This window comes from Anarhichas minor, unplaced genomic scaffold, assembly GCF_050575085.1.
Source record: "Anarhichas minor isolate MPS153535 unplaced genomic scaffold, ASM5057508v1 ptg000079l, whole genome shotgun sequence".
In the NCBI taxonomy this organism is placed as follows: Eukaryota; Metazoa; Chordata; class Actinopteri; order Perciformes; family Anarhichadidae; genus Anarhichas; species Anarhichas minor.
Window position 1 is genome coordinate 3,045,769 of NW_027466525.1, and position 23,884 is coordinate 3,069,652.

The 23,884-nt window shown below is 43.0% G+C and overlaps 2 protein-coding genes across 2 annotated transcripts in view; both read left to right on the forward strand.

The window, feature by feature from the left end:
• Nucleotides 1–11,929, forward strand: part of thsd7ab (thrombospondin, type I, domain containing 7Ab) — a 125,085-nt gene extending 113,156 nt beyond the window's left edge. The window contains exons 24-29 of the mRNA XM_076081137.1: nucleotides 135–308; nucleotides 2,753–2,851; nucleotides 3,498–3,580; nucleotides 4,493–4,706; nucleotides 6,708–6,795; nucleotides 9,959–11,929. Coding sequence (XP_075937252.1) covers nucleotides 135–308; nucleotides 2,753–2,851; nucleotides 3,498–3,580; nucleotides 4,493–4,706; nucleotides 6,708–6,795; nucleotides 9,959–10,049 — 749 coding nt within the window. The 3' untranslated portion in view covers nucleotides 10,050–11,929. The remainder of the gene's footprint in view (nucleotides 1–134; nucleotides 309–2,752; nucleotides 2,852–3,497; nucleotides 3,581–4,492; nucleotides 4,707–6,707; nucleotides 6,796–9,958) is intronic.
• A 2,723-nt stretch (nucleotides 11,930–14,652) lies between these two features.
• On the forward strand, nucleotides 14,653–23,466 carry LOC142938022 (neurexophilin-1). Its single transcript, XM_076081211.1, has 2 exons — nucleotides 14,653–14,733; nucleotides 22,651–23,466. Exons 1-2 carry the CDS (start codon nucleotides 14,653–14,655, stop codon nucleotides 23,464–23,466), a joined length of 897 nt encoding a protein of 298 aa, XP_075937326.1.
• The last annotated feature ends 418 nt before the right edge of the window (nucleotides 23,467–23,884 follow it).

Genomic DNA, 23,884 nt, shown 5'->3' on the forward strand with positions numbered 1-23,884 from the left:
ATTGCACATCTAATCTAATTGATGGTAACACACACCTCACTGTAGTTTGGAGGTAGTGGCTTCAGACTTTTACGGTGCTGTTTTGTTGTCTTACATTTCATCCGATGATGTACTTCGTCTCTTCTCCCTTGCAGGTGAATGCTACCTGATGGAGTGGTCGGACTGGAGCTCGTGTGTGAGCATCTGCGTGAAGGGGGCCGGCGTGGACTTCTGTTCGGTTCAGGTTCGCTCTCGAGCCGTGTTGGCCCAGGAGCCAGAAAACCTGCAGCTCTGTCCGGACCAGGTGTGGGAGTCTCAGCCCTGCTCAGGTGAGAGCACTTCTAATAAGTGCTAGCTCATTTCCGTACATGCAAATTAGCTCGCAAGCAAGCCAGCGGCCCCAAACTTTGATTAATCTATTCATTTTGCTTCGCCCACATAGTCCTAATACGCATGATCATTGAGAAGTGCAGCCGGGAAACGTGATGGAGAATTCATCAGCTCCATCAGAGGGCTAACACAGAACGACACTTACATTCAGGGTCATACCTGCAGGCTGTTTAGGCTTCCATCCATCGGAAGCTGCATGTTTGGACTGTGAAAGAAAACTGGAACACCAGGAGAAACCCACAGAGAGAGCATGTCGAGTGTGGGGAGAAGGGATTAGCGGGCTGGAATCAGATGAAGGTTTTCCTTCCTGCCAGGTGACGGTGCAAACCACTGATCCACCTCGGTAGCCAAACATTACGGGGGAAAACTAGAGCGCTAACTACAGCCATCACTCTGTGTTTCCATCTGTACGCTCGGTCCATCGCCGCTCTCCCAGTTGGGATTCCTCGAGTGAGATGTCCTAACGGAGGAAACACACCCGTGTGCTCGTTTACTGTTGTGATCCGTGCGGTTCCCCAGGCGGGTTAATCACCCATTAGGTGCAGCGTGGGCTGTGAGTCACTACCACCATCAAAGCGCAGCACACACGTTAGCCACCGGCTCATTCTGTAGAGCAGCCACCCCCGTGCTCCCCCTGCCTCTCACTCTTCCTCTCCTCCCTCCCTGGCTACTGTACACAGCCCCACAGTCTTCACTAGCCTGACCTGGTTTCACAGCATCACTCGAGGCTCGGGGGAGGAGGGGGGAGTGGCCCGGCAAGACCAGTGAAGGCGCAGGAGGAAGAGAGAGTGGAGGGAGGGGAAGAAGGAAGAAGGAGGGCTATGACGGAGGAAGGAAGGCTAAGAAGATGGGGGGGGGGGGGGGGGGAGAGATCAAACAGTTACATTAAAAATTAATTTTGTGTGGGCGCCCCAGTAGCCTAATGGTTGTGGCACAAACCACAGAAGCACTTTGAGTCCTGTCTGTGGAGATCTGTGTTGCATCTGATACCCGTCTCTCTCCCACATGTTTCCTGTCTCTCCTCTTCTTTCTGCTCCGCGGGTCGGAACGGTTTGTTTTGCCACATGCGGAGGACAGCAAGCCTGTTATCTGTGCATACACATTCACACTGAACTAGTAGTTAATAAGAGCGATATCTCTTTTCTATGAAATAAAATGTGAGATGTTATAAGTGATTCCACTTTGCAGCCACAAAAAAAAAACATTACGCGATCGATCATCTGATCCACTTCCTCAACACGCACACGGTTGTTGCTGCACAACAGGTTTGTTACTGAACATGCGAGATTCCCTCTTCCCCTCCCCCGCATGCAAATCTCAGTCCGTTCATCTTACAAGTTAATTTCAACATTTTTTAAAAGTTTTCTCAGATAAAAGACGAGCAGACGAAGCAGCTAAACATGGCAGTCAGCTAGTCTCTATGCTTATGTGCATAATATTAATAATACATGCTTTTATTATCATTATTATACTTTTATACCCACTGCTGCTGTTATTAACTACTCTCATTATATTACTAATGTATACCATATGCATTGGCTGTTGTAATTATAATATGTTGTTCATTGTGTGCACATCTATCACAGGGAGCCTCCTCTGTTGCTCCCCCTACGGTTTCTCCCCGTTAAAGGGGTTTGTTTGGGGGTGTTCTGGTCCAATGTGAGGGTCCCGGGACAGAGGATGTCGTATGTTTACAAAATGTATTGAATTGAATTTATCATACAGTATATTATGTAGCCAGATAACGTGATTGCACAGGTGCAGCTCGGCTGTGGGCGTGCTTACTTTGCTTATTAAAAGAACATCGTTGTTCCTGTCGCTGAATCACAAGTATTACGTGTTTGTTTATGATAATTTAGCACATTTCAGAAACAGCCTCTCCTGTACCAAGGCAAGGAAAGAGTGAGAAATGAGAAAAGTGAAGAAAGTAGCGGGTGAAGTTGGTCCTGTGAAAGCTGCAGATAGAGCCGCGCCATCGGCCGGAGCAGCGATACTGTAGCCAGGCCGGTGGAGAATAGATCTTTCCTTTGTTCAAGGTTAAATTGTTAATTTTACGCTAGCCGAATGGGCCGGACCGATGATTGGTTACACAGACCTCCACAGGGAAATATGGCCATTTACTGCACTGATGGAGATATTGATAAAGTCATAATAGCATTGATAGAAAGTCATTAAGCAAAAGCTCTTAGTGAAGATTAAAACATTGAACTGGACCCTTCTGTGAAGACACACTGATAGTGATATTATGTGACAGCAGCCTATTATAGAACCATAACTTAGCAGCCGCTTTATTAATCCGTCACTCTCATGATTAATGGTCTTCACTGCAGACTCCCACTGTACAGTCTCTATAGATATTGATTCTTTTTTATTTCCTTCTCAGGGGGCGAATGTTACGAGTACAAATGGTTCAGCAGCGGTCGTCTCAACTCCACTCGGCCCTCAGTCTGGTGCCAGCGCTCCGACGGACTCAACGTTACCGGTAAGCAGCTGTTGAGTTGCAGCTTAATCATAAAACACTGACGGCACAAATATTCACGTTTGAGATGCTGGAACTAGAGATTATTAGACTACAAACTGTTGGTCCAGCTCTAAAAACCAAGAGGAAACAAACCTCAGTCAGTATGTGTTGGTGGCGAGAGGTTGTAAGTGCACCGTGGTGGTTTATTTAAAACAGTCAAACATTCCTCGACACTGTTTGAAATGATTAGCAGTGAAGCTGAATTCATCTGAAACGTTACAGCAGCTCTACGGCTCAACGTTGAGTCTATATCAGTGAGCGTCGGTTTTATGTGGGAGGTGAAATATGTCAGAAATATAACAAACTTTTCTAAAAAAAACCCAACCAGGGACATTTCTATAAGAAGCGAAGGTGGGCGATGGCAGACTGCAGCTATTCATCTCTGCATTACACATGAACATGTCGTACACCTGGCTACATCGGCTATATTGATTTATAGATGCATGCGGGTTATTTAAGAAAATAATAAGAAACATGTACATGTTCTTACTTGAGGTGACACTAGTACTGAGAGCAGCACATCTACCACAGCACACTGATGGTGTTGATGTTCATTGCGTTCCCTAAAAACCTGATGACTTTGATCCTGTCGTCTTCTCACCCACAGGAGGCTGTCCTCCTCTGAACCCTCCAGTGGACAACAGCTCCTGTGAGCCTCCCTGTCTCATGCCGAAGTCCTTCTGCAGTGAGGTGAGCGGCTCTTTCCTCTCGTACCACCTGTCCTGACAGCAAATCAAAAGAATGAAAAGATTATCTTGTAGAGAACAATGTAAACAGCGTAAAAACATTGCTATAGACGTGAACATGGAAGCACAGGTTCTCTGGGTGAATGTCAGTGTCTCTACTCACCGTGACACACTGCTGCCACAATTGAATTTGAATGCAGCAGGGAATGAAATGATGGCAGCATGAAGATGTAAAAGCCATTTTCTCGCAGTGTCACTCAGCTGTGCGGCATCAAAATGAGGATAACAGTGTCTGTGCTCACCAGATACAGCAGCTGGTGGATCTAAAGGTTTGTCTTACTGATAGCTTGTGTGTTTTGAAACGGGCAGTAAAGGCTGGGTATCAGCTGTATTGGTTTGTAGAGCAGACAGACTTAATAACCAGAGTAAAAGCAGGTCACAATCATCTGATGAGATGTCAGCGTAGGACTTCTGAGGTCACCGGTTCAATCCCCGGACCAGCACGACAAATACACTCCAGTTTATTGGGTACAGCTAAAGCTAATGCAACAGTGCTGCGATGAATCCTACCTTAATAAATGTTCTATTCAGTTCATGTTGAAACCCTTTTAGAGAGGCGTTGATTCAAATGTACGACCACTTTGGAGGATGTAGTTTGTGTTTCTAATATTTTGTCCACCCATTTGTTTGAGGCCAAATAACAGAAACACCTCTCCGTATAATAAATACAGTTCACAGACATGCTCTGAATGGTTTTGGAAGCTGATGTATTTATCTTAAACAGTATCAGGTCGGTGACTCTACCACACCAACCCCCTCTAGATTCATTCCCTTCCATGCAGACATGGCCCATCACTTCCTTGATGTACTGTAGCTGCAGTTAAAACCAAACATGATTCTGCGCTGCCCCCTGCAGGCTGCTATATGCATGTGTGAGGAGGGCTTCACAGAGGTGCTGTCGTCCACCGGGCAGCTGGACCAGTGCGCCCCCATCCCGATCCTGGAGATCCCCACAGCGGGGGACAAGAAGGGGGACGTGAAGACCAGTCGTGCCATTAACCCCACCTCGCCATCCACCATCCAGCCTGGACGCACCGGGCGGACCTGGTACCTGCAGCCTTACGGACCAGGTCAGACCACATGACCACACTCACGATTAGTCCCGACGTACGCTAGTTCTTACCAAATGACTTCTCTTCACAGTGCTCACAACAAAATTACAAATGCAAGAGACACATCCAGGCGTAAAGAATTGTGTTTTGTTGCTGTCAAATGAAAACCGTTAATCTCTTAACTGTCATGTTTGTGGAACTAACTCAGCCTTAATGTACTCTTCAGAGGCTCCTATCTCCCAGCCGTCACCACGCGATTACAAACACCGCCAAATAACAAAGAGTCAGAAACGTAGTGGAAGTCAAAAGGATACCGACGTGGCTCGTTTATATTTTGAGAAATGTTAGTTTGAGAGTTTTATTACCTCACAAAGATAAAATCTAACACTTCCAGGTAATGACGACTGTAAATCACACCTGTAATGCACTCAAATAGTCATCTTACCGAGATAGATGGTGGTAAATAAGCACACATCATTTCTAAAGCTACCACTTGCAATCATTACCTGAAGGCCTTTTATGTGTGTGCAAGTTTTAAGTTCAGGTTCAATTCAATGAATTAGTACAGCCCAATATCACAGATCACCTCAGATGGCTTCACAATCTGTCCTACATTCGTACAACATCCTCCGTCTTTGGGCGCTCACGCTGGATAAAGAAAAACTCCCCAAGAACCCGTCAGGAACTTGAGGAACTTGTAGACTTTAGAATATTCCTACTTTCACTACTCGATAAGAAAAACAAGTGCCCACTATGTCTGTTTAAGTTCATCTGAAGGGAAAAGGTTTATTTTCTGCAGAGCAGCGCGTAATCCTTGAGGTAAAGTTAAGGCGTAAAGCCGAGAGGTTTTCACATGACAACAGCAGAATGCACTTTGCATTCAGTTTGTGTTCGTCAGACTTGGTCTCATTAACACCAGGTTTATTAACACGCTAGCATACATTGAAAACAAAAGATGCATCAGACGTGTTGTCAGTGTGTTCCGGTCGGCTCTGGTGCACGTATGAACCTGCTCTGAGCTGCTGCTACATTAACATTTGGGAACTGTATCTGCACACTTGTGTCGTGACTGATGGTGCATGACAGCAACAGAAACGTTTAGGATGCAAGAGTGCAGAACAGATTGAGTTAACGTCTGTCAGGAGCAGGCGGGAACCCTCGTATCGTTTATCTTCCAAACGTTTGCTTGTTTTTGCTGCACACTTCTTGCTAGTATACTTCATTACAGTAAGATCTGAAATGTGTTTTTTCCTGATGAAAAAGGGTAATACTTATAACTTCTACAGTTTAATGTCATTGTATGAACCAGGTACCAATGAAAGACTCGCATGTAGGTACAGTGGTAGAAAACAACTGGGCATTGTAGATAAAAGGAGGAATGTATTTTATCCTAAAGTACAGAAGAACGAGCATTAAAGTACCAGAAGGAGAAGTACTGTTATTTCACAATAACATATATTTCATTATTGGATTATAATCATTGATCCATTAATGTGTGAGCAGCAGTAATGTTGCAGCTGGTAAACGTGGAGCAAATTTTAACGACTTTTACTACAAACTGCCGAGTAGCTCGATATCCAAATAAGAAGACATCTTTTTATTTTTGTGTAACTTGAACTTGTTCTTCTTGGAGATACTGAGAGTTGACTAAAAGATTATAAAAATGTTTTCGTAAAAAGTGTGCAAGTTTATCATGAAAATATGTTGCCTGTTGTCTTCGGTTTGTCTGTGTTTACATGATTCCTATCAGTTGATTTAACTTTAGCTTTGAAATTAGCCTCCGATGAACCTCTGGACTTCAATCCAATCATGAGAAGATGTTCTGTTGTTAATGCGACCTGATTCATACAATACGCTTCACACTGTAAATTACGTGCTGCATTTTCTATAAAGTGCGCCTGGGAGACAGAAGCAGCAGCAGCAGCGACATGTTTAAGCTCTCACAGAATGAATTGTTGCAGCTTTTTACGGCTGTCAGTGTAACGAGACAGACGAACTGACGAGCCTCCTCCTCCACAGATGGGAAGCTGAAGATGTGGGTGTATGGTGTAGCAGCCGGAGCCTTTGTGCTCCTCATATTCATAGTGTCTATGATATACCTAGCTTGGTGAGTTGACGAGTTTAATTCCCCCTATTTATCATTATCCTCATTCATGAAACCAAAAAACCATTTGTCCCTCAACCTTTGAGTCTCCCTGTCCTCCAGCCACCCTCACATCACCGTCTTTTGTTTTATTGACTTCCTGTTTGCTTCCTTCATGCCGTCCTCTTGTGTGAGAGCAGCAGCTCCTGTGCCAAAGTGTATCGCTCTCTTAAGGCCCAAGAGTCTGACGCCAATGGGATGGCGGTCTTGATGGGCCAAAACGCACATGAGATGATTTACACCTGTCCCGATTGCCAAGAGCTGGCTCAGAGCCGTAGCAGCAGCAGCTAATGAGGATGTGGAGGGTCCACCCCCCCCCCCCTCCCCCTCCAGTATAAGCACCTGCAGTCCTTGACTTTCCCCCGTGACCGCTCTCTAAGGTGTCACATGTCCTGCCTGACTAGCTGAGTGAAGGTGCAGGTGAGGACAAACCACCCAGGACCGTTTAGTATGTGTAGACCTTTAGAGCGCGTAGACCACGTCGATGGTGTTACCGGTTGATTGTTTTAGTATGTTCTGTTTATACCTGTTTTTAAAAGTGACCCACATCTGATTAATGCGTTCGGACCTTAAATATTTGATTCATGCTCAAAGCAACTCACACATATTGTCATTGATTCTTTTTTTGGGCTGTGTAAGCATACTGGTACATTAGAGTTGTCACTGTTTACGTCAACTCAAAGATGGCAAACATCTCATCGCTAACATATTTGAATCCACATATCACACACGATGAGATATATCTTAACATATGTCTCATGTGAGCAATCAAACAAACAATCGTGGGTCCCTTTAACCAGAGGGTGTAAACAGAATGTACTGTATTAGCATATTAGCTTAGCATAGTATCCCTTGGTGACACCAGCGGACGGAGGAGGTATTTAAAAAAAACACCAAAGAAGTATATTTATTGTCCCATAGGGAGTATGCTTTCACAGCTAGTACACAGAAACATAGATATACACATATCAACATACAGATGATATAGACAGTACACACAACTTCATGCATTCATTAATTTATTCATGGAAGCAAAATGTACTTCAGTATCAAAACAAAAAAAATACATTTAAGAGCATTTTATGTTGTAGTTCCTCAATGTGGAGCCAGTTGGTATACTGCTTGGTGTACTCCTTGGTGTACTACTCATTAAATTAGTAGTATAGTGCTGCATCATAGCATGTTACATGTTTTACAACATGCAACTACAAGTTTAAAGAGAAACTGGAGTTAAAAAGTACAATATTTTCCTTTGAAATAAGGTGGAAGTATAAAGAAGCAGAAAATATAAATACTCAAGTACAAGTATGTTGAAACTGTGCTTCAGTACTTTCCTCCACTGGGTAACTCTTAATGTCATCAGGACAATGAGCCTGTGAACACTTACACATCACATTGTGTGTTCAGACAAAGATGTAAACTACACGGTGTTTACACCACGTTTCCGTTCGTTAATATAATTGTAATATAGATTATTTAGAGCTGTGGTATAGTAGCACGTATAGCACAGATCAGTCTGCAGCAGCAGACACATGGGGATGAATGCAGGAAACAGAGACGTGGATGTTGCTGCATGATGTCATGCTGCCCCCTTGTGGCTGTAAGAGGAAGTAGAGCGACGCATTCCATCTTCATTTCCTCCCATTTCATCTCCCGCCAAATCAAGAGCTCATTATGCTCGTTACACATGAATCGTATTGATGTCATTTCTCTGTATTCAGCTTCCTAGAGTGTACATTCTTACATTTCTTTAGTAATATTATTAGTTTGTTGATCAACATTCATCCATTTATTTTTTTAAATGTGACGGTTTGCAGTTTTACTTTGACTTGCATGATATTGAAGCGGTACTTCTGGAGGTCGGACTGTTGATCTGAAGTTGTACAGTACGTCACTCGCAGCTCTGGGTGAATGCAAAGAGCATTATCAACCATTTTGTGAAAATGTTATGGACAAAATGTTGAATTGAGAAAATAGTAATTGGTTATAAAAGCAATCAGCTGCTGCCATAGTTTACATTACATTATGTTATATCATAGTAGACCAATCAGTAAGAGAAAGCCAATACTGTTGCTGTCTGTCTGAATGTTTGCTTCCATTTGGTTTATTACATCACAGAAACTTCAGAGACATTTCTTTTGATCGTCTCTAACAACTTTCCAGAATTTATATTTCTAAGCATTTCAATCGTCTGGAGATCACACGTCTCTGTACTCTTTGGGGAGATGTTTCGTGAACATATTATTTGTGTTTAGAAGTAATAATTGGACCGTTCTGCACCAATAAGTGGCTGAAACTTCAGATACAAAATGGGAACAAATTAGATTTAACAAAAGAGAAGAACTGAATATTAGTTTTACTGTCTTTCACAGCCGTTCTCCAGAGCAGCGAGTTTTAGAAAACAAGGACACGATTCAGGGTGAAAGTGCATAAATACAACTAAATATATTTTCCGTCTCACTTTCACAATAAACTGCAAAGTTATCCAACGAAATGTATATAAGTACTAGCTAACATTTATTATGACTTTATGGAATAATAGTAATACATTGTGACTTTAATTATATTGTTATGACGTAATATACTATTACTATTAATGTCTTTCTTCGACATGCTATTCTGACTTCTTAATGGAATACATATTCATGACACTCAAGAGTCGAGGTCCAAAGTTTCTTCATTAGTACACAAAGGTGGAGTTGCTGAGCAGATGGACTTCTCAGCGTTGCCGGTTTAAAAAAAGAAGAGATTACAGCAATACAGGGTTAGAAGTAGTGTCGTGTAGTACGCCATAAAAAAGTAAATTGCCATTAGAAGCACTTTTCCCTTTTAAGAACTATGCTCTAGAGAGGTGGATGTAAAATGTATTTAATATACACTTTATTACAAGAAGCCAAATTGTATACAAGCCACAACTGACAGCTCAGAGATGTGTCCTCTAAAGGTGCAGCGGCCGCAAACTACATGGACAGTGAAAGTATGAGAGAAACAGACAACTTTCTAGACTGATCAGCAGTAAACACACTAGTGCAGGTGCTGTTACTACACAGTCGGTGTGGCGGCTCACTCCGGGATCGGGGGATTATTTCGAGCGTCACTCTGACTCTGTTTTCATCTTTCCACACAGCAAAAAGCCAAAGAGACCTCAGAGACAGAGGCAACAGAACAACCGACTAAAACCTCTGACTCTGGCCTACGACGGGGACACGGACATGTAGTCCTCCAGGAGACAGAGACCCACTTTCATCACGCCGTCGCGGGGAGGGACACGGATGTTTGCAGCGTGAATGGACACGTCACAGAGCGGAGACATTGCAGTAAATCCTCTTACGGCAGAGACAGTGGTGGGGTTTATCCATTTCAAGTAGAGCTCCATTCAATCACCCGTTCTAAAGTATTTTCTTTTGCAAGAGCCTTCGTGACCTTCCACCGTGTTCAATGAAATGCCTTTTTATTTATTTATTTTTTTCACATCCACTTAAAAGAAGAGATTCAGCTGCAGGAGTCTGGATGCAGAAGACAGTCTGTCTCTGAAGCTCCAACTCTTCCCCCGCGCTTTTCCGCTTGTCCCTAAAAATGCTGAGTAGCTGGAGGCTTAGGATGCTCTGACGGTTCGTACGTTGCCAAAAGTCACCGCGGGGAAGAGGAGGAGGGAGAGGAAAATCTCCATAAAAAGGTTTGGATTCCTTTTTTCTCAATCCTCAACTGGGTTCTGACTCAAATCTCTTCCACGGTCTCGAACAAAAGGGAGGCATTTCTTCTCTTTTTTTCTGCTTGATTTAGAGGCACACGGGCCTGTGTTTGTGGGATAAACAGATCTGATGGAGTTGTTTATGGAAACTACAGCCTCTCTGCCTCCACCCTCTCTTTGTTTCAGGCTCTACATTGCACTATATTAGTGCAGCATGATATGCACATGTGACTTCTACCTTCTCTTGCCATAGAACACTGCCTCTTCCACAGAGAAGCCCACCGAGCAGAGGAACAGCTACCAACACTCAAAGAAAAACAACGGCAACGGCAAAAGATATTTTGATGTCACATTCTACAAAACAGATGTGGATCTCAAGTGAATATATGTATAGAGTTTATTTCTCACAACTGATTTTTTGGGTTGTAGTAAAGTACCTTTTGTGGTTTGTAGATTTTGTCTGGTGTTATCACTTTTATTCCTGCCCAGATCAGATCATTAAAGATTTAACTATGATATCAGCAGGGGACTTTATTTAATGAATCGCCGGCTTTAAAGTTATTTTTACCCATAAAAATTCTGATTAAATTCAAAAAAAATCTCTGCTTTTGTTTACCATTGTGGAAAAGCTGAAACTTTGCAGCAATTAAAGAAAAAGAAAGAACAATAAATTTAAACCATTCATGTCATGCAAATGTCATTTCTGCCTTACTGACGATAACTAAGTACTAACAGTCCTGTAATAGAGTATTAATACTTGAATGGGGCACATTATATTACATGTACACATAAAGAAAACTACATTTTCTTTTGGGGTCACTTAGCAAAGTGCACCTCTGAGTTTAACAGGTTTTCACGTAGTGATGCGTATCTTAGGTGCTCTGTCGTTTTTCAGTCACTACATGAAGTGAAATATAGATTTAAAGAAACGATCTGTACAAAGAAACGATGCGTGTTAATAACAATAAGAGTTCAACGTAAAAGCAAACTGGTGTGGAGGATGTTTACTTTTCTTTGTTGTGGGATTTTGTAAATAACAGCAATTTTTTTATTTTTTTGGAGAAAAAAAAAATCGAAGTATGTGTACATTTATTTTGTATTGCACAGAAAATGTTTAGTTTGAATATTGCGAAGTGGGTGTGTGATATTGCTGATTGTTGTGATCATGATGCAAGTTGTATGTTGTGAAAAAAAAAAAAACGGAAAGAGGAAAAGAGGAAAGGCTCGGCCGTGTCTGTACAGGTTGTTTACGTGTGTGGGAAGAATTACTGACAATAAATAACACGGTTGTAAACACACAGAAAGACATCTTTGTAATTTTCTTTATATGTTCACAAGAGAGCTTAATGTTTAAAACTGGCATTATAGGATACGGCTCGTATTTTCTTACATATTTTCTTTATTGTCAACAAATCCCATGAAAAGATACCAGCGATAGTTCGTCCGTCTCTGGATTTTTTTGTCTTTTCCTGGGATTTGTTGACAATGAGTAAAATACAGAATATCACTAGACGTCCTGTAATGTGGAAGAGACATGCGGGAAACCGGAGAGCGGTTGGGACGGTGTTATCGGCGCGGGCGTAGAAAGAGAACTAGCTTCAGCACAGGAGGCTCCTTCAAAGCGTAGAATATAGAATGAATTACACGGATCCTCCGCCGATCGTTTGCATCCATTGGACCCACAGAAGAAGTGCTCTGCGCTTCCTTTAACTCCGCCACCCAGCCCTCCCTACAGCCTCGTTCACATGAACAGACGAAGGACAATAACTCTGGATTCGGCTTTTATTGTATTTTCTAACTTTTAGGACCTAATAACTTAAATAAAAGATATTCTTGTGTTCTTACTGGAAAGTTAATTTACCTTCCACTGAGTTACAGGCATCACTATAAGTCTATGGGAGCTAAAAGGCGCTACTAAAAGGCACAGCGACTCGTCTATGCAAACAAAGCACAGAGTAGCTCAGATTAAAACAGTTATTTAATGATCTACTCAGGTAGACAACACTATTATATCTTTATCTTATAATGCTCCGAATATTGTATAAAGAACTTTTATAGAAGTAAAACAAGTACGAGCCAAAAAAGTGAGTCCCTAAACGTCGCTCAGTCTGCTCTCACGGTAACAATAGCTTTAATTTAAGGTTTATTTAAGCTACATTTACAAATGAACGTTCAATTTACAATTTTGATTCAAAGGTTAAAGGTTAAAAGATTAAAATTAGGGATGATGAGAACTTCTGTTATTTAAGGGTCACAGACTTTACATGTCAGTGTTAATGTATCAACAAGGTAAAGAGGCTGTCGGCACACACACACACACACACACACACACACACACACACACACACACACACACACACACACACACACACACACACACACACACACACACACACACACACACACACACACACACACACACACACACACACACACACACACACACACACACACACACACACCTCAGAGTTTTCATTAGTGCAACATTTCAAACGTCTTCTGTCTGATGCAACAAGTCAAGCAGATGATGACATGTTCCAGAGCGAGGAATCTTCAGTGTGCAGAGAGCGAATCCTTTTCCTTCATTACGGCTTTTTTTTCTGCACCAAAACTGAGGATGTGCACAATATTCACCTGGTCTGCAATGTACATCTAGTGATCACGATCAGTGCTTCTCAACCTCCCAGAGCAATCGTATTCAGTGTTCTGTGGCTCTAGAGGGATCTAGAGGAGATTAGAACCAGACATGAACTGGGAAGGAGTTTTAAAGAGGCAGGACGGGTCAAACAAAAGATCGCGTCGCATTATGTCCAACTTTAACCTGCGATAACAAATCGCTTAAGTCTTCTTTAACTGATGTCAGGTTTAATTGACTGATCAGGTATAAAAACAGCTGTTATCACAAATACATGGCATCATGTTTTTACAGCACTAATTGAACTATCAAACATGCTTTTAAATATTCAATAAAAGTCAAGTGGGAACTGTATTTCACATTCTGCTTTTTTTGGCAGTTGTGTTAAATTTTGTATTAAATCTTTACCGTGAACATATTTTTTTAATTTATACAAAAGCCCAATGAGCCCAATTAGACATTATTTAATCATCATACTTCATTTTATTCATTTATTTAAAAAATAATTAGTAGAAGTTTAGTTTTAGTCATTTACTTTTGTTTACGTTTGTGTGGCAAAAACAAACGCATAATAAACGTGATTGGGAAAAACCTGATAAACCTAATTTAAAAATAAAGAATCACAGAATAAATTAGCTTTATTTGGCTTAAAAACTTAAATAGCCTAATCTTAATGAGTCACTTACTTCTGCACGTCATGAGTGATTCATCATTCATAACAAATTAACTTAAAAATAAATACTACAAGTCCAGTTTTTAAACTCCATGTAGACTAAATATCTGTGCTTTGTTGGGGTCTGGTAAGAGAATGAGCCGTCACTGAAAGCTTACGTGTCACCTTCCCACCATGAGATCATCACGACCGATGTCCACAGCGTCTCAAGAACAAAGTCACTGCAGCAGACGGCCACTAGATGTCAGCCCCCGACGACGTTAAAAGAAAAGTTGCCTCTCAAAAGTCAATAATATGAACCTCCTTCTCTGCTCCCCCCTTTCTCCTCTCTCTCTCCCCCCCCTTCCTCGCTCACTATTTGTCTCCCCATCTCTCTCTCTCTCTCTCTCTCTCTCTCTCTCTCTCTCTCTCTCTCTCTCTCTCTCTCTCTCTCTCTCTCTCTCTCTCTCTCTCTCTCTCTCTCTCTCTCTCTCTCTCTCTCTCTCTCTCTCTCTCTCTCTCTCTCTCTCTCTCTCTCTCTCTCTCTCTCTCTCTGAACCTCAAAGCGCACTATATAGAACATCCCTCCACACTGACACTCAGATGTACAAACACCTCGGTTCTCGCCACAGCGCCTCCAAACCGTGCAACTCAAACCTCCCCAGAAGACACTTGAGGCGTTTTTTTAAACGGCAGACATCTGACCCCCCCCCCCCTCCCCCCCTTGAATCTCCCCTCTCCCGCCTCAGGACCGCCTCTCCTCACTCTTATATTTCTGCTACAAGTTCAGCAAAGGGAGGTTTTTTTTGTGTTGCGTCTAAAGAAGATCAAGGACAGTTTGACATGAGGGGGGACGCTCCACAAGGAGGCATGAAGACCACATGTCTGTGGGCTGCCGCTCTGCTGCTGTCAGTCGTCTCTCTGGTGAGTTAAATGTCTCTCTGCTTTTACATCTCTACAGTTTATGGGATCAATGTCTGGCAGCAGCAATATCGAGGAATGTGCGCAAAGAGAATTTTTGATAAAGTGAGTTTTCAGGTTAGTGCGAGGACAACCTCACAGTGTTGAAACAAGAAGCATTTGGGTCACAATTCATAGCTGCCAGATGCAGTCTGATAATGTGAAAGTGGAGAAAATGCAATTTAGTTGATTTCAGACTCATTTTAATTGTGTTTAGTAGATTAAAGGCTTGCCATTCAAATGTTTTCCTTACATTTTCGCCCTATAATGATAAATCTCACCTCCACAAACCAGATTTTGAAGCGCTCCTTGCATCGACTCGTTAATATCGTCACAAATTAACAAAATGTCAGTGTGAACGTGAGCTTTCCTGCAAACCTGCATCTTGACAAATCCACCCGCAGATCCCGCTGGATGTTTCTCCCTCAGCACCACCCATCCCTTCCTTTGCACCCCCCCCCACCCCCTCATCCCTTCCTTTGCACCCCGCCCACCCCCTCATCCCTTCCTTTGCACCCCCCCCTCCCTCACATTTACAGACACACTTCAATAGGAATAGATTTGACAGTATGGCGGAGAACAGCCTGAGCCCATTATGACAAACACACCAGAATGCTGCTAGACAGTTTGTGACAATCCAATTCCTCTAATCCTCGGAAAGACAGTAACCCCTCACCCACCGATAAATCTGTCAACAAAGCAATCAAAGCAGCGCAGGAGCCACTCCTCCCTCCAACAAAAAAATCCCATAAACTTAATCCTCACAAACTTGACTGGCCTTAAAAAGCTCCCGTAGTGTTATCTGTGTTTAATTTGCATAGTGATGGAAAGAAGTCAATTACTATTAATTATTCTCTACAACTTAATACCCATTATCGAATTGAATTCACCGTCTTGAAAACCATAAACTCAATTTCACAGCTGACTAAGCGCACTAATCATTTCCTCGCCCCACTTTCTTCTCTTTTACTTCACGAAAGCCTTCCTGCTTCAAAAAGAACAACACGGATTCCTCGATTCCAGGAGCAATAACATTAACAAACATGGATTCCCTTATCGTCTCAATATAAAGACAAACATCAATCATCACGTGTGTGAGTTTACATCTCCAGCAGCATCATGGTAGTGCGAGCTGATCGCATAGCATCACTTGATGGGAGTGTGTTTTTTTTTGTTTTTTTTCTCCCAGACTCGGCTTCCAAATTGCTTCGCTATGCTTTAATGGGATGATCATAATTGTTTCGTACTCGGTGCATCTTAAGCTTTCGCCTGCAGCTCCTTCAACAGATTGACAGACCCATGGGAACCTCACAAACTTATTTTGGCCGCCTTTGAACCAAGTCGTGTGTGAAATAATATGATTATGCATTTTTCCTCTGGGTAAGTTGAAAAACTGGTGGCTAGTCTCTCTCCCTCTCTCTCCCCCCTACCTCCACCTCCTCCTCCTCCTCCTCCTCCCCCTTCTTCTTAGTCTTCAAACTGCCCCTGCTCTAATATCCTGCAGTCTGACCGCGTTTAGTATTTATCCTCCTCAGAAGTCACGGTAATAATTGTGCCCCGGCCTCTCAAAGCGGCGCTGCGGTGATGGGACCTCGGCTCCAGCCACAAGCTGCCTGTGATGTCTTGACACACTTTGTGATTTGTCATCATCTCTGACCCCCCTCAGGTAACACTTTGATATCACTGGGAGAGTGTCGACCTAAAGTCTTAGCGGGCGCCAAATGCGCTTAGTTGATCCATCAGCTCGACTACGGGGGGACCTCACGAGGCGAGACAAGCTAAATTCACTAGAAACGACTATGACGACAATCGCATCCCAAGTGCACGGAATCAACACACTAGGGACTCGTTAAACTACCGCCCTGTCTGGAGGAACATCTCTTCTAAACATCTCATAAATCAATATATTTACTTGTTCTTGAGCATTGTGGCAGAAGTACTTCTAAAGGTCATGAATTAGATGAGAATATGCTTTTTGCTGTGAGGTGGAGCGAGACGTTAAGAGTGACTATCTCATCCCCGAAAGGTCACAGCAGGTTTGATCCCAGCCTCGTGTCCTTGAGCTGAAACTCTCACCCCCTAATAGCTCCTCACGCGTTAAGCCTCTCTGGATAAGAGCATCACTTTAATACCGAAAATAAGGAGTAAATAAATCCCAGAAAACTTTGGCAGCGTGGGTTTCACGCACACAGAGGGACGACGACTATTAATATCTGAACGTTGCAGCAGAACACGCGCGCGCCGTCCAATCAAGATTGCAGAGTGGCAGCTCCAAATCCAGCTCTCGGCCCGGTTCTCTTTTTAAACCAGAACTGTCGCACTCACAAATCCTCCCCACGCCGCAGCGTTCAGGTAAATGAAAACTGACACACACTTTCATTCTTCCTCGCAAGGTTTTTGTGTGTACGGCCCACCGCAGAGTCATCTGGCTCCTCCGATGGTTCTATTAAAGGTGGAATTTGTTGGCCGCTCGAGGGATGGGATGGGGGGGGGAGGGGGGGGGGGGGGGGGGGGGTCCAGCCCATAGAATATCCTCCGAGCTCCCGAGGGAAGCCGGGGTTGTTTATCTTCCCGTTTCAAAGAGCGGACGCCTGTGCCTTATCACAGCCTCGCCAAGAGTAGATAGCGTTTAGGTTTGTGCAAACATGCCTCCACGCTGCATCTGGCAATCTGGAGAGTCCTTTCCTAAAGGGTTTCTGCATGCCGGTGCTGTTTGTGTTATCTTGTTGAGGGATTCGGCCTCATACACCGAACCAGGGGAACAATATTAACAGACATTTAAATGTTTTTTTTGGGGGGGGTGGGGTGTGGACCTGTATATAACAAACTGCAGGTTGAAAAAGTTGGAATAACTGTGAGCCATGAAATGAAAGCCTCTAAATATGATTGGGAGATATGTTTGAATGTCTTTTGAATGGGACGCTATATTTAATATATATTGCAAATAGAATTTTTTTTTTTTCCTCTGCTGCATTTGACCGATATGACTTTCTGTAAGTTGGTGTGTTTTCTGTATGAAAGAGGCACTCCACAGATTCTTAAGCCTGCGTATTGAAAGACATTTAGCAGGTAGGAGGAGGAATAAAGATGCTTTTGTTTGAATTATGGGAAATATATGAACTAAAGCGATACTACGGACAAATAAAACCTGGTCATCACGGCCTCTGATGCTTTGATTTTACCATTTATTTTGTCTTTCTCATGAGTATGTCTGGAACTGTATGAAAGTATAACACGAAACCTCCGGAGTAAATACAACAAACGTCTTTAACACACCTGAGAAAAAGGTATTTCTCCTTAACATTAAGTCTTATAAATATAACATTAAAATGATCAAAGTGAAAGTTCAGGGGAAAGAAACACTAAGAGTCAAAGACTGAACTAATCTGCTACATCGGCGCTGTGTGTGTGTGTGTGTGTGTGTGTGTGTGTGTGTGTGTGTGTGTGTGTGTGTGTGTGTGTGTGTGTGCTTTGGCTTTTTGCAACATGAGCCAACAGCTGACATTTTCCAACATGGCTCTTCTCACTGTAATCCTGTTAGCAGAGCTCAAACAAACACAAACCGAAGCTTTGCAAGAAAATTGTGTTTGTATGTAACAATAACAACAACACTTAAGTTTATTTACACGTCACGTATCAAACTCAGTGGCTTTTATCTTCTATATTCCACACATTGTGTCCTTGTGGAGTATCAGACAGTCACATCAAAGAGACTAGATCGACTATTAATCATGCAGATCACAACCACCTGAGTGATGGTGAGAGAACGTCTTTATTAGGGCTGCAACTATACTGGTCTCATTTATTATCGATTCATCTGCAGATCATTTCGTAGATTTACTGTTTGGTCCACAGCAAGGAAATGATTGCTATGATTTCTTAAAGATATTTAAGTCGCTACCACAAAGAGAAGCAGCATCCCTCACCCTGCAAAGAGTCGCAGATTCATCTCCGCCTGATCCATTAATTGACTAATTGTTTCAGCTATACATCACGTCTGATGAAGCTCTCGTTTAGAGGGAAACATCACTACGTTAATTAAACTTATTTAGAGTTCAGTGCACAGATACTTTGTGTGTGATTTACAACGTGTAGTAAATGAGTGAAAAACATTCAGAACCACTGGTTCGGTAGCGGCCGACCTGACGGTTAAAAGACGGTTAATTGGATTGAAATTGAGAAATTCAGATTTTCCTCTAATCTTTCCTTTTTGTTTCTTGTGAAATATTAGAATCCTTTATCTTTTCTGGACACTAAAACATGTTTCACTGAAACAATCTGAGACTCTTTGGTTGAACTGCTCGCATTTCAAACACACACAACCTGTGACAAACGGTCAAAAGACGGTATTACGTCGTTTTAACGGGCCGCAAACCAAAAAGTACGGGGAACGCTGCATTAACGACAACTACTGAAATAAAAAGATATATATAGATATATATATATACAGTTAAATAAATCTAAGTGCAAAAGATATAGTTTGATATTTCAAAAGTAAACATCGTTGACAAACCAATATCTGTTAAACCCAAAGTCATCACAGTGTGACCGTTGACCTTTACGCTGCCATGTTTGTGTTCCTCCTTTATCCAGCAGCACTGTCCCTCTTTTCTCTCCGCAGTATCTCTTTCAGGCGCATTCATGCATCTAACCCACACAAACACTCTCTCTCTCTCTCTCTCTCTCTCTTTGTGCCGGGGTTGCATGTTTTTGAAGCCGGCGAGAGGTAAATCTTGGCCCTGTGAGTGTTGGTGTTCTGGATATAAACCTTGCTTTAGTCAGGACTGCCTCTGATCTGCCTAATCTCCCCGGGCTGGATTACAGGTTGGACTCTAATCCGTGAAGTGGGGTCTCTGTGAATGTGCCTCTGAGTGCTCTAATCCAGAAACTGTCAGGTGCTTTAGATGAAAGCTAATTGCATGTCACAGTTTGGGGACCATACGGAACGCCGGTGACAACAGAGCGACTTCCCTCCACAACAACAAGGACTTGGGTCTGATGACGACCGGGAACGCACTTCAGATAGTTTTAGAAGAAAATAGTGAAGAAAATCCAGTGACATCTTCTCTCACAAAATGATTCATAACATGAAGTCGCAGAAAATGACGGTGCTCTTCAAAACACCCCGTCGTAGGCAATCTAATTCCCTTAAAGCAAAAAAGATTCAACTTCTTGAGTCGTAAATCTCCTCTGATCTGCGTTGTTTCGAAAATAATATTTCCATCTGCACCTTGAAATGCTGTATTTAACACACACACACACACACACACACGCACACGCACACGCACGCACGCACGCACACACCCCTGGATCTGGTTTCAGGACTCCGTTGAGACTGAAACCGTCACTGAGAAGCGTCAGTAATTACCGCACTATGAAAATGATTTCTTCATTTTGATCATTAGAGACTTCAGTATCTTCACAACTCAGAATAGAATAAAAATTCATGGAAAATGAAGTGGGGCTTACAGTTTGGATTAGGGGTCAAAGATCATTTAGACGATTACTGCAAATGTAAAAATGAATCGTTTCAACTCGCAAGGGATCAAGTGTTAGAAATCCATTTAAACAAAATCTGTTCTTGTGTTTGCAAAGAAAGTCACGAGGTTGTTCTTGACATATTTTTGACCTGCAACACACAAAGTGTCTAAACATCCGAGGTTATGTTGATGTTAAAGGTACCATTTATGTATTTTTATTATCAAGGAGGTCTAAGGATTATATTAAAATAGTAAAAGTATCAAAACGCGTAATCCATGAAGAAATACAAGCAACCCGTATTCAGCATCTGTGCCTTTAAAACGAGCCGTTAGGATTTACGCAGCAAATAGACCGTCTCACAGGTTTAAACGCAATTTCGTCAAAGCGCTAAAACAGAGCGAGAATGAATACAGGTTCAATCAGACAGACAGTATGAGACATGAGTGCATGAACCTGAAAATCAGCATATGTCTCCTTTAAATCAGCTGCTGTATTTATGTAAAAATACATTATTTTGCACCATTTTCACTTTTATAATTAACATAAAAAACTGAAACAAGCTGAAACCTGAAATATTGTAAAAGCCAAGAATAAAGACTCGTAGTATAATGTTATAATCGACTTTATAGCTGCTCGGCTGATAGTCGATACGATACTAATTCACTGAACTTTTACATCCTAAGGAGCTTTATGTTTGACTGTAATGGTGCAGATAAATCCTGAACAGGAAGCCTCCCTCATCCTCACGCTCACTTTATCTTTTTACAATACATCACCAGTGAGGCCAACATGACAGACTTTTGTTTCCAGCAATGGAAGACAAAAGGAGGTGTTCATTAATACAGTTTAACTGCCCCACTGCGCAAAGAAACTGCAGGAAATTCATATTTCTCTTCAGCTCGTCACGACAGCCATCCTGCAGCTGAACGTCCTGCTGCTTTCTGTTATAAAACCAGCGTGCTGCAAAGATCTCCAAACGTTTTCTGGGTTTTGAAAGGCTTCTTTAAAAACGCTCAGGTTACGTTCGTCCTCTCGGAGAGAGGAGAGAGACGCTACAGCTACTGAGCCAAAGTCTCCACAACGCCACTAATGCTTGATCCACATCAGGTCATTTATCATCGAGGCCTCTTCAAAAACAACCGGGGGCTGTCTTTTCAAAACTCCTCCACTCTGAAGCCGAGTGCACAAAATGAACGCACACGTCAGAGGACGATCACAACTCCTGCAAACAGCTCACTGTGCGAGAGCTCCTCGCAGTCTCTGGCCCACAGTACTACAATGTCATCCAGTGAACTTTCTGAATGAGAGAAGACCTTATTTTCAGAGTATCGATCGCGGGGCGAAGGTACAAAATGTAAACGCGTCAACCAGATAGATCTGCTGTCACGTTCCTCGGGCCGGGGTTTGGACATCACTGTCACGGGGCCTCGGTGGGGGTGCGGGGGGGAATCTTCGCCCTCTCATCTGTGTGATTGTTAGAGGAGAGACACGGAACGAATCATCAATCATCCATTCAGGCCACATTCAGCAGGTAATAGTCTGCTGTTGCATCATGTCTGGACCCAAGGAGCGCTTCATTCATCTCGACGCATGGCAGGAATACCCTTAAATCTTGATTAGGACGAACCGGCACGAGACGTTTCACACACTGTGAGAGTTGGTTACAGCGTGAACACCGTTGGTTAGAGGTGCTGAGATGCTCGTGGAAGGATAAAGCTTGTTGGTGTTCTCTAACAGCTGAAATAGGAGATCGGTGTTTGCTAGTTTGTTAGTTAGCAGGATTTACCACAAACGTGTCCACAGATTTCTACCACAAAGCACTCAGCATGCCTGCGTCTACCCAACGCTAATGCCAGACAAATTAGACAATTCTGCAAAGCCCTGGATTACGTAAGGTTAAGGAAAGATTGTGGTTCCAGCAAACTAACACTAACACACCAACAGTAATTGTTGGACTGCAACCAGACGCATCTCCGATCTATCGCATGAAAGTCAGACACGCGACATCCACCACTCAGTGTCAATATACCTATATTTTCTGACTCGCTAAATGAACCAATTTGGTGAAAGGTGTGAAGTTAACATGATTCCAAAGGATACTGGTCTGGTCTGGTCCGCCGAGGCTGCAAAACCTTCTAATGTTATGGAGGTTTAAATGGTTTTGTGAGAGATATTCCAACTTGGTTTTAATCACAGAAAATGCTTTCTGCATTCCTAACCAATTCCTGTCACATTTCCTGCTGATACAACGCTCTGATATATACGCCTCGTGTCTGTCACTTTGTAATTTGATGCAGTTTCACAGTTAATTCTCAGGTTTTCTGCAGCCTTGTCTGAGTTAGGAGCTCTTTTGAGTTGAAATGTTTCAGTAATGGTGATTGTGTTTGTTTTTTCTTTCAGGTTACCAGCGCTGATTCACAGAGTCCAGGAAATTCAGACTTGAGAGAGAGCTCAAAATCCAAAGTGAAGACGCACTGGACTGAAAGCAGCAAGGCTGTCTCCATCAGCCGCCTGCTGTCCCAGACCCTCTACGGCAAAGAGAACTTCACCTCTCTGGATCTGAACTACGACGAGGCCGACGCCTTCTCCAAACAGGAGCAGTGGAACTGGCTCTACAACGCCTCGAACCCCCGCGACCCTCGATCCAGGACAAAAAGGAGGCCCATCGTCAAGACCGGCAAGTTCAAGAAGATGTTCGGTTGGGGCGACTTCCATTCCAACATCAAGACGGTGAAGCTCAACCTCCTCATCACTGGCAAAATCGTGGATCACGGTAACGGGACATTCAGCGTCTACTTCCGCCACAACTCGACCGGTCAGGGCAACGTATCCGTGGGACTCGTTCCGCCAACTAAAGCTGTGGAGTTCCAGGTCCAGCATCAGCAATACCACCACCACCACCACCAGCAGCAGCAGCAGCAGCAGCAGCAGCAGCAGCAGCAGACGGCTCTGGAGACCAAGGACAACAAGCTGTTCAACTGCAGGGTGGAGTACGAGAAGGTGGAGAAGGGCACCAGGAACTCGCTGTGTGCCCACGACCCCTCGCAGAGCTGCTCGCAGGAGCAGACCCAGAGCCACGTGTCCTGGCTGTGCTCCAAGCCCTTTAAAGTCATCTGCATCTTCATCACCTTCTACAGCACCGACTACAAGCTGGTGCAGAAGGTGTGTCCAGATTACAACTACCACAGTGACACCCCGTACCTGCCCACGGGGTGATCACATGACTAGACGAGGACAACAACAACAACAAAAAGAAGAGAACAAAAAAAAAAAAAAAAAAAAAAAAAAAGAGAGAGACCGGCTGTCGGGTCCTGAACGATGTCAGATTATTTGGATGAAAACGGATTCAAGACACTTGAAACTTGAGACGTTGACAGGCATTATTCCAGCAAACATATCCTTGACGCAAGACTGATATTGCTTCAATGAACAGACCCGCCCCGAGGTCATTGTGGGAGCATTTAGGGAAGCATTTATAGGCTTGCAATACTCATATTATATGCATAGCACCATACATGGAAAGGAATTTCTCAAGCCAGCCGTAAAAATATGCTGATTGTATTTATGTAAATATTGTGGGTTCCACACAAAGACCAGAAAACAATTTTATTAATGTTTCCTCCTGCTAATTTAG